The sequence below is a fragment of the Camponotus vicinus genome, unplaced genomic scaffold, assembly GCF_025532165.1.
Source record: "Camponotus vicinus isolate PSW18456_S1 unplaced genomic scaffold, iyCamVici1.0 SCAF_1, whole genome shotgun sequence".
Taxonomy (NCBI): domain Eukaryota; kingdom Metazoa; phylum Arthropoda; class Insecta; order Hymenoptera; family Formicidae; genus Camponotus; species Camponotus vicinus.
In genome coordinates this window covers 23,239,430-23,250,991 of record NW_028141945.1, presented here as the reverse complement: position 1 = coordinate 23,250,991, position 11,562 = coordinate 23,239,430, and the positions used below count along the sequence as shown (strand labels likewise).

Sequence of the window (11,562 nt, the reverse complement as noted above, 5' to 3'; positions counted from 1 at the left end):
AAATATAAATAAATAAATAAATAAATAAATAAATAAAAAGATATACATATATATGTATATATACATATACATATATATATATATATATATATATATATATATATATATATACAATTATGTATCTTTTTCGTAGATTATCTTTTTAGTTAATTTGATTTCTTTACTAAAAATTAATAAAATTATTATTTTTTTACTGATAATAAGATCTTTTTTTAAATCTTTAAAACTATATAATCTTTATAATATTAAAATTGAGATACTATTGGTATTTCATTAAAATAAAATGTTGATTCTGTAGGCCATGTATAATTATATATTCGGTATAGAAATTATATACTAATAAATCATACAGAACAAACGATATTTTTGCGTAATGGGTTTCCTTTTTATTTCGGATATATCACAAAGGCGTGTGACGTACAACATTGCGAAATAGCAAACATGCTATATAGGTAGAATTGTAGTATAATATTTTTTGGAAATATAATATATTCCTACTAGAGAGAGAGACGATATATTATCAGTCTATATCGAGCTTCTTAAAGCTACCTTCCACACCGAACAAATCGCTTGCCGATTTACTCTTGCCGATCCTCAACGCTTCATTTACACGACCGGTCGCCTCGTCCATCAAAAACCATTCGCGATAATCTTCGAGCTTCTTCACTTCAATTTCGGCCAATTTGTACATGGAACCAGCTTTTCCACCCACTTCGTTCGGCAACAAGTCTACCAGAACATATTCAGAAGCGCTCTTTAGCGACGAATGAAAATGTATCTGGAAAAGTTGTGTCAATTGAGAAAAAGTTTTCTCGCGAATAATGTAAAATAGGAAATGTAATTTATATGTGAGTTTCAATTTTATCCTTACTAATAAATTACGGATACGCGAGAATGTTTCTACGTTAAGTTTATTGTTGATAATTGAAATGGAATGACGGTACTCGTACAAAGTCTACGTAACACATATACGTACACACACACACATGCGCGCGCGCGCGCGCACGCACATATACATATACATGCATAAAATCTGCAATATAAAAAAATCTACATGTGGCACGTGTAACAACGTTGCTATATATACACATGTCAAGTTTGTGCGTGCTCAACTCTTTCGAGAGAAATAGATATAATTCTCAAAGAAATTATTTATGCAATAAATGCAATCGTTTCAGCATTATTTGCAAACAAATTAATTTACCGAAAACGCAATTACCGTATATAATTATTTCCTGGCAAGTAACTAAAGCTGATTAATGTGGATTTCGATATTTACCATATCTATCATCTCTTTTTTCATGAATGGTTTCATCATATTCATTAGCAATTCCATGGCGGGCGGCGCATTTATGAAATGAATTCCCATCAGACGTATCGGCGCTGCCTCTTGTATGTAATATAAATATTTCTTGAGTCCCAATGGGCTGATTCGCGCGATATGACCAAAAGACAGCCCGCTAGCATCGGCGACATAAATGTAACCGTTATTCGTACCCTCCGTCAGAAACCATACGTCGCACACCATCAGGAAATATTTAACATTGTCATTGTAAACGAAACGAGAAGGATCAACGTCCAGAAATGCACCGTACATGATTCTATAGCCGTCCTTTGTTATTCCCTTTAGAGGAATATTAGCCCTTTTTAAACCAAAAATTATTTGATTTTTATTTATTGTTATAAAGTATTAGAGTATACGTCAATATGTGTCAGATAATAAAGTATCGATAAAGTATCGATTATGCCTTATAAAAAAGATTTATAATTTTAATATTCTTAAATTTACACATGTGTATATACATATACATATTTACAATTTGCATAATGTGCACATTTTCACGAATACATTTTGAGAGAAATATCTATATATTATATTTAACGCGTTTAAAGTATTTTAAATTGCTACTACATGCACATACATGAATAAAAATAAAAATTTTATGTTAATATTAAAAATGATATGCTCACGCAATTTTAAATGCTTGTCGCAATTCTTTTTCTCCAAGCGGATCTCGATTGGAAAAAAATTCTGGTACATGCGTTCTAGTCGTATAATAATTCTCAATCGTGTTTTTTGTCGGTTGCATTCGATAATAATTGCTATGAAGGAACATCGCAAGCAAGCTATCTTCGATTCTCGGTAAGTGCGGTTGTTTTTCGCACCATTCTCTCAACGATTCTATGTCTGATAGCTTCAATTGGGGATTCTTTTTCATTTCTTCTTCCAACGTAATAGATTTTGTCATTGACATTGTTGAAACTTGCCTCAAACAAACGTTTTACTATTTTCAATGTCTATAAGCAACGATTGTTGATTAGAGCGTTATTCTCTTTCATTTTTAAATATTACGTTATTATTTTTCTACACGTATATAATACAAATTTCCAAATATTATAAAAATATTTAAACAATTTAAATTTTTTTACTCTAAAATCTTTCCTTATTATCAATATATAAATATATAACATTTATTATTATGTAGTACACACGGATTAATATATACATATGCAATTTTAAACGAATTACTCAATAATATTGTATCAACCGATTTAAAATACGATATTGTCTTACCCTTCCTTTTCGATCGCGTTTCTCACGCAATTTTTTCAAAGCTAGTAAAGATGTTACGAACAATACAAAGGCTTGGCAAATACTGCTAGAACGCTTTTTTACTGCGGGTGTACAAGCCTAATTTGTATTATAAACCAATCGTAATTAGAGTAGCGTGCATGAAATTATGCATTGCGAAACGTGTAATATCTATGGACATTATATGATCGCAACGTACAAGTCAAGGTTCTTGTAGCATGTTCTTATAAGACGAACAATCGAGAAAAACGCATAATTAAAAACTAATAAACGTATACATATATACGTATACAGATAATAAACCAATGAATAACTTAATTATATAACTATAATATATTATTATTGCCAACAATATAGTTTTATATGTGCCAAATTGTGTGTGTATGTGCGTGTGTGGGGGTATGTATAGTGCCAAATAATATATTATTATCAAATTGATTAAATGTAATTAAATTTCATCTCTTTTTCTTTCTCATTTATCTGCACAAAATTATGCTGATATAATGCGAGTTAAAAAAATTATTGAATAATACGAGAATATGATGCTTTGCGACATTTGAAGGGGAGAGCATAGAAAATTACAAACATTTTTCAGAGATACTTGATTTCGTATTTATTTAGCCAGTCAATCTATATCCAATTTTTTAAAGCTACCATCCACACCGAATAAGCTTTCCGCATCTTGCAATTTTTCAATTCGCAGAGATTCATTCACTCGTCCAATATACTCGTCGTATTGAAACCATTCGCGGAATTCTTCCAATAATTTGATGTTCTTAGCAACTATTTCCTCAATAGGTCCCGCTTTTCCGTCGTATTGATTTGGCAAAGCTTCGATGGGCACAAATTTCTGCATAGTTTCCAAGCTTGAATGAAAGTGTATCTAAAATAATATATATATATATATATATATGTATGTATGTATATATATTATTATATTATTATATATACATCGCTCTTTTTTTATTTTTTTTTCATTTCTCTCAGATTCTTTCAGTATGATCGAATAACATGTCGCTGACTTACAAGCTTAAGCAATTCTGCTTTCAAGAAAGGTTTTATCATATTCAGTAGCGTGTCTATTATGGGCATAGTGTTCAGTATATGTATGGCTTTTAATCGAACTGGGATAGCTTCTTGTATATAGTATGTTATCTTTTTTACAATCATTAAATTTATATGAATGATATGACCAACGGATAGGCCCGATGGGTCAAAGATGACAATTTGCCCCTCACTGGTGCCTTTTATCATATTTTGTACTTCACACGTCATAAAGAAATATTTCATACACTCGAGATAGTCAAATTTATTTGGATCCGGATTCAACAACTTGGCGAACGTCATAATGTATCCCTCTTTGGTTTTCTGCTCCAATGGCACAACCGCCCTATGTTATCGAAAAAAATCTTTTTCTTATTCTATATTGTTTGGCATAATTTTTATAAGATTTTATAAGATTTTATTATAAAAAACTTGATAAAATTTTTATAACACGAGTATCTCTTCCGATATTAATAATTTAATACGAATGAAACTCACACGACGGTGAAAGCCTTTCGTAGTTCCTTCCATCCAATTGGATCTCTATTGGAGAATATTTCTGGCAAATGCGTTCTTGAAGTAAAAAAATTGTCTATTATTTTTTTGGTCGTCTCTAGATGGTAATAATTACTATGAAGAAATAAAACAAAGTATATCATCTCTATATTTGGTAAATGACGCTGCTTGTTCATCCAATCCTTCAATATTTGCAAATCTGACATTTTGAGTTTCGGATTTCGTTTACACTCTTCCTCTATAGTAACGTATCGAGGCGGCAATATTACGTTTGACATGGTTATAATGCTCGAAAGTGGCCTATAAAGGGAAATTTGACTTTATAATCTTTTTTTCTAACAAAAATTCAACAAATGTTCAACATTCAACATTCAACGAATCAAATATGAAAAAAGATAAATGTATATTATACATATATACATATATACTTTTGATTGATTAAAATAATTGTTACAAGATTATGAGAAAAATAAAGCAAATTTATTCGAAACAACTTTTTTTTTAATTTATTAAAAAATGACGACAAAATGCTGCTCTCTACTGCATTAATGCGTGTGATTAATGGTGCTCTTACTGTGATATCTTTATTTAATAAATAATATATAAAATATTCATCTATATAATATATATTTGTTAGATACATTAAATTTATTCATTTTTAAAAAATTGCATTTATTTTTTTATAAAGCCATATAATTAGACAAAAAATACAAATATGAAATAGCAATTTATCTATTGAGGATTCTAACATTCACGTATTTTAAATACATTTACAATTTATGTGATTTGTAACAGCTTCTTGCATTATATTTACTTGAATTGGTAAATATCTTATTTTAAATAATGGTTTTATAGGCATCTTATTGCAAATCTTATTATTTAGAAATAAAAACATACAAAAAAAAAGAATTTATTAACTTTATTTAATTTTGCTATTATTTAAACTTATTGAATAGAATTATATTATTTTTCCGCGAAATATTAATAAATGAATCAAAATAAAAGCACAAATACATTGATACATATCGATAAAAATTTTACACGAATCAAAAATAATAAAATATAGTTGCAAAAGTAAACGATTAAATATTACAACATCACAAGAGCATTTAGTATGTTAAAATAAAAATCTTGGCATTTCACACATATATGTACACTGACTACGTTTACACGGGTCCTAACATCGATTTAATTACGCTGATGTTATAACTCCTATTTAAAGTGAGTTGTGTTTATACGTTCAAGCTTATCCTGTCCCCACCAAGCTAAAATAACTTAATAACTTTCGAGTGAAGTGAGTCCAAGAAATAATACCAATGAAGTGATACTAAATTTGTAAACAAGAGAAAGTTAAGATGAGATGAGTTAAGAGTTATTATATATGTATATGTCTCTTTATATATACATATATATGATACAATATTAATGATGATATACATATGATATTGATTGTTGTAAAATATTAAAAACAATCACTTATTAAAACCACTTATTTGCAAATAATTTTACACATTCGTGAATACATATTGACTTTTCTTGCAATTGCACATTTTCCAATTAGTTGGAACGTCCAGTTAATTGTTTTTAAATATTGAAACAATATTTTTATTCAGCAAAAAAAAGAACAATATCAATATATTACGATTTTCCTTACCCGTTTATTCACAGATGAATCTATGTTACAATGTAGAGCAGAATAATGATACCACGCACACGATAAGTCGACGGCTTACTGAGGAGAATGTTTAAACATCACGTTGAGATAGTCATCCAATGCAAGAATGATTGCCTTAAGGTCGCAGCACACAGAAAACATATTCTACGTATATACTCGTAATTAAACAATAATTATTACAACAATATTGAATCTAAACATGAAGCAAAAATAGAAAAAAAATATATTTGTTATTACATGTTTATAAATGTACATACATTTTATTTAAACGACGCGTCATTTATACTTTATCTTAGTTATATAAACTCTGTGTGTCTCGTTTGCTATATAAATATAATTTTATTATATTACCTTACACCTGAATACTATATATATATATATATATATATATATATATATATATATAGTATTCAGGTGTAAGGTAATATAATAAAATTATATTTATATAGCAAACGAGACACACAGAGTTTATATAACTAAGATAAAGTATAAATAAGATTAGCAAGGATGCGGTTATATATATATATATATATATATATATATATATATATAGTTTTTTTAACGTAAACACACACACACTAAGTTGTAATTCGATCATGGCCAGCGATCTTAAGAACTCGATTGACAGGATCGATCGATCATACGTATATACAAACGTGCGTATGAGAGTGTATCTCTCTAATATAACATTTACTTTCTCTATTCCTATTAAGATTTGTAATTATGAGTGTCAATTAAAATATATAAATATATGATTTTTTTCTTCCATTTTTTATATAACATTTCACTCGACAAACATAAATACTATAAGATTATCAAATAATTATAAAATCTTGATTCGAAATCTTGAGTAGTAAATTTATTGACATGGACTTGGAATTTGTACGGTCATATATAATACACAGGATGACATTACACTTTTAAAACATAATAACAACTGTATAATCTGACATAATGAACGTGTATGGATATTCTTCGCGTTTTTTCAACTTTAATATATACAATATGTAAATTATAACATTTATATGGATAAAAAGTTGACATTTCAAGATTTATTTATTATATAATATGTAAAATATAAAATATTTTACATATAGCGTGCATTTTGTGCGCGTGCTAATGTCATATATTACATATTATTATTTTGGAATAAAACCTTGATCCTGCTTAAGAACATTCTTAAAAAAATATTTTCATAGTTTTGGATTCATATATCAATCCAAATTAAATTTTAAATCATATTGATATCACCATTTAAAATGAATGTAACCGAAAAAACAAGAGAGATACATTTTAAATAATATTTTCAATGATATTTCATTAGTGGCAACTTTTTTGATGTAAAAGAATTGAGGAGTGAATCAATCTATATCGAGTTTCTTGAAACTTCCTTCGACACCGAATAAATCCATCGTCTTGTTTTCGCCTAATCTCAAGGCTTCGTTCACCCGAGCCGTAGCTTCATCTTTTAGAAACCATTCACGGTGCTCCTCCAGTTTTTTCAATTGTTCTTCTTGTTGTTCTTTCAATGGTTTAGCTTTTCCACCTAAATTTATGTCGCACGGCAACGCTTCCAATGGTATAAACTTTGCGAGCGTGTCCTTCGTCGGATGAATATGCAACTGAAAAGATTTGTCATCATCAGACATTGGCTGCGTTCAGCAGAAAAAGCTGCTTTGCAACTGTACTTAATTTTGACTGAATCTAAGAGCATACACCAATCAGATTCACGAATTTTACAACAGTTGCAAAGCAGCTTTTCCTGCTGAACGCAGCCATTTATTCAGGTACACGTATGCCTCTTTCCTCCCCTCCCCCCACCCACACTCACACAAATACACACATATTATTCAATAAAAATATATCGTTATTTTTCTCACCACATTCATCAATTCTTTCTTCATGAATGGCTTCATCATCGCCAAAATGATATCCATAACCGCGTTAGTATTGACAAAATGCAGACCCATGAGTCTGATTGGTATAGCCTCTTGTAAATAATAAAGATATTTCTTAAGCCCCATAGGGCTGAGACGGCCAGCGTGGGCAAAGGTGACACCTTCCATGTCAACGATAATTATATGGCCCTTGGCAGTTCCTTCAGTGTACAACCACAAGTCCGTTACCATCCCAAAGTACTTTATAACGTCGTTGTAAACAAAATGCGATGGTTCATAATCTATTAGTCTCGTATAGACAATTTTGTATCCCTCCTTCGTTGGCATTGACAATGTTATCTGTGCTCTTTTTAAATAAATTTAATCGTGATAAATAATTATATTATATAATTATATTGTGTACGTATGTGTAAATTAGTTGAATTATATATTTACATGTAACTTCAATGACAATTTCTAGTATGTTGATACACACACGCACACACATTTGTTGTATCTATTTCATTCTATAGATATTACAGTGTAGATTTCTCTCTATTTCAGGCAAACAAAAATCTTTGAAAACGCATTTACGATTTAAATGAAAGAATTTTTAATAACACGAAATATCATGACATTTACATTATGAAATTGCTCGACGCTTATTAGTTGAAGACACCCGCGCGCGCACGCATCCACACACATTGGAAAGAAACTTTTAATATATTTCGACAGATATTTGAATACTTACGTGACTCTAAAAGCTTCCCTCAACTGCTTCGTTCCAAGTGGATCTCTATCAGAATAAAATTCTGTAAGATGAGTCCTGGATGTATAATATGCCTCGATAGTGTTTTTAGCAGCTTCGATACGATAGTAATTGCTGTGTAAAAACAATACATATTCACTGTCTAAGATTTTTGGAAGATGTGGTTGTTTCGCGCTCCAGTCTTTTAAAATTTGTATATCGGAATCTTTCAACTCGGGATTTTTCTTCTTCTCCTCGTCGTAGGAAATTCTCTTGTTCAAGGACATGGCGTTTCTTCCAATCTTCTATTAATTGTACAAAAAAAATGTTTAACTTCTTAAAAACGATCATTATTTGAATTATTTAAAATATTGTCTCTTTTACCTAAATATCGTCCTTAATAAATTTAACGAAAATAATGTAATTACTAATAATGTAATTATTAATAATAATGTAATTACTACGAAAGACGCGAATACTTGTTTGCTCCAAGATTATGCGCGAATTTTGTTGTTCTCCATCGACTCTCTAAAGCATCACTATGGCTCAATGGCTCGAAGGCCTGTATTTTAACCCATCAAAATGAGATATCAAGTGGAAGCAGCGCTAACTTACTCAGCATAACTGTAATCATGAATTGTAAATTCTTGACGAGAAAATTATTGGCTGATAACGTGCCATTTCTCTGTCTAGGAAAGAATAATTGTATTTCTTCTATATTCAACTTGTTATTTTTTATACATTATTTTTTATATATTATTCATTAGAAATCTTAAAAGATCAGGTAGTGAATACAAAAATAGAACTATAATTGTGAGAAATTATCATGAGAGATGATCTCATCATCGTAATAACTTGTGGAAATAATTATTATTATTATCATCGCTTGAGCAAAAAATCATTACATCAATAAAAATAAGGCAAAAAAATATATTGCTTTTCACGTTAACCTACATAATAATAATTAAATGTTTATATATATATATATATATATATATATATATATATATATAAACATATATATATATAGATATATATATATATAGATATGACAAAATATCCTAGTGAATATACACTTTAGCTTACTAATGGGACCTTTCATAACTCATGTATGTGTGTGGTACACGTTTCGGCAGATATGGTTCCCGATATGTATGTGTTGACGGTCGACGTCATACGCACACACAGCGTGCATGTGCGTGAGCCAAGAATTTAGTCTTCATTAAATTTTATTTTTTTATTAAATTTAATTATTATTTAATTTAATAGAATGAATGCCGGCCTTTAATGCACGCGGTTAAGTCGCATTTCTTAAAGAAAGAAAAGAAAAGTATGCATATCGATACTAGAGCGCACGAGACACATATAGAAACAGCGCGGTGTTCCACGTGGTATATAGTTGCCTCGCTCGCACTCTCTCGTTCGAGCGTCGAGCGAGAGAGACGGCTATCGGATACCTCTAAGGGCCCTGGCACACAAAAATACGTAAGCAGTAAAACGTAGTCAGTAAGGAAATCGACCAATCGGAATTCTTATGTTTTCTTACGTTTTAATATGGCTGCTTACTGCTCAATCATGATTGGTCAATTTGCTTACTGACTACGTTTTACTGCTTACGTTTTTTTGTGTGCCATGGCCTTAACTCGGTATCACGTCTTATAGTGCTTTCTCTCTCGCTCTTGTGCCGTGCGCGAAGGACACAACATCGGAATACCCCCCCACTACTCTACCCTCACTTTCTCTGTCGCTACCCGGCCCGCGTACATGCGCGTTTCGCTTGTATGAGTGTGACGTCAGTAAGCGTCACACAAACATACTGGGACACCATTCCTGCTGGTGCGTGTACACACATACACACACACACACACACACACATGAGTTGCTAAAGTGTACATTCACTAGAATATTTTGTCATATATATATATATATATATATATATATTTTATATTTAATTATTATTATATACATATATATATGTGTGTGTGTGTGTGTGTGTGTATACAGAGAGAAGACTGAGAGGTGTCATAGCCCGCTTTTAGGTGATCCCTGAAAGCGATACGCTCTCTGCGGACCTTAAAAACGTGTACCTAAACTACGAAGCCAAGGTGCACGAATGTTCTCAGAGGGTAACATATAAGGTGCACAATTTCTAGTTCTATTCCGTGCTATGTGCATAAAATGTCGGTAACACCAGTGCTGTATAGCAAGATGCTTACGTATATTAAATAAATTTTAATATAAATGAGAAATGACGAATTTGATAATTTGATATCCTCTCTCTCTCTCTCTCTCTCTCTCTCTCTCTCTCTCTCTCTCTCTCTCTCTATATATATATATATATATATATATATATATATATAGCATATATATATATATGTATATGTATATATACATATTTTTTTTCTTTTTTTCTTATATATGAATTTGCAATGAGCAGCGACATATTTTTTCTTAAGAACAATCATATGTTTTCTTTACATTAACTGATTCCTCTTATTATTCTATGCATAAAATTATTAAAGTAAAATAATCGAAAAATGAACATTTTATCAGATATTTTATAATTTATATAAAATTATGTCAATTTAAAGAACCAAATATCTCGTTAACTATTCAATTTTTGACTATCTTATCTTTATAACTTTTTACACGGAATATTGCGAGGAATCGATTTATATTAAAAAATTAGGATAGTTCCATTAAAAAATATGAAGATAATCTTGAAATCTCTGAAACGCTTTCACTTACGAAAACAATATTACTAGCATATCATGGTCCTTTTAATCGTACAATTTTCGTAATTACAATTTTTTCATATCTGTAAAAATAGCGTAGATATTTCAAGTGAGCAAAGTTATATATATGTGTGTGTGTGTGTGTGTGTGTGTGTGTGTAGCGTATACGGGAGTTATGTGAGCAAGTGAGAAGGTAATAAGAGAGAGCGAAATGGCAATAAGAGCGAGTGAGATAGTAATAGCACGAGCAACGAAGACTCGGAAATCGAGTCTGTCTTGTAGCCTGGCATACTATTTCTTTCTCGCTCGCTCCTATTACTATCTCGCTCGCTTCTGTTATTGTTTCACTCGCTCTTACGTATTCATATACTGTC

General features: G+C 30.4%; 2 protein-coding genes across 4 annotated transcripts; both read right to left on the bottom strand.

Moving 5' to 3' along the window:
* Nucleotides 1–373: 373 nt before the first annotated feature.
* Nucleotides 374–3,163, bottom strand: LOC145959679 (alpha-tocopherol transfer protein-like). 3 transcript variants are annotated; one of them, XM_083078751.1, is made up of 4 exons: nt 2,576–3,163; nt 1,972–2,263; nt 1,280–1,643; nt 374–778 (listed from the first exon to the last, which is right to left on the bottom strand). In XM_083078751.1, exons 2-4 carry the CDS (start codon nt 2,253–2,255, stop codon nt 521–523), a joined length of 906 nt encoding a protein of 301 aa, XP_082934877.1. In that variant the 5' UTR covers nt 2,256–2,263; nt 2,576–3,163; the 3' UTR covers nt 374–520. The 3 variants fall into 3 exon arrangements, with proteins under 3 accessions (XP_082934877.1, XP_082934876.1, XP_082934875.1); XM_083078750.1 differs by having other exon boundaries at nt 1,972–2,298; nt 2,576–3,161; XM_083078749.1 differs by having other exon boundaries at nt 1,972–3,162.
* A 17-nt stretch (nt 3,164–3,180) lies between these two features.
* Nucleotides 3,181–9,175, bottom strand: LOC145973984 (uncharacterized). The gene is made up of 7 exons (XM_083104023.1): nt 8,838–9,175; nt 8,457–8,758; nt 7,709–8,072; nt 7,191–7,450; nt 4,136–4,453; nt 3,620–3,983; nt 3,181–3,476 (listed from the first exon to the last, which is right to left on the bottom strand). The coding sequence occupies exons 2-7, from the start codon at nt 8,738–8,740 to the stop codon at nt 3,219–3,221; spliced, it is 1,848 nt and encodes a 615-aa protein (XP_082960149.1). The 5' UTR covers nt 8,741–8,758; nt 8,838–9,175; the 3' UTR covers nt 3,181–3,218.
* Nucleotides 9,176–11,562: the final 2,387 nt, after the last annotated feature.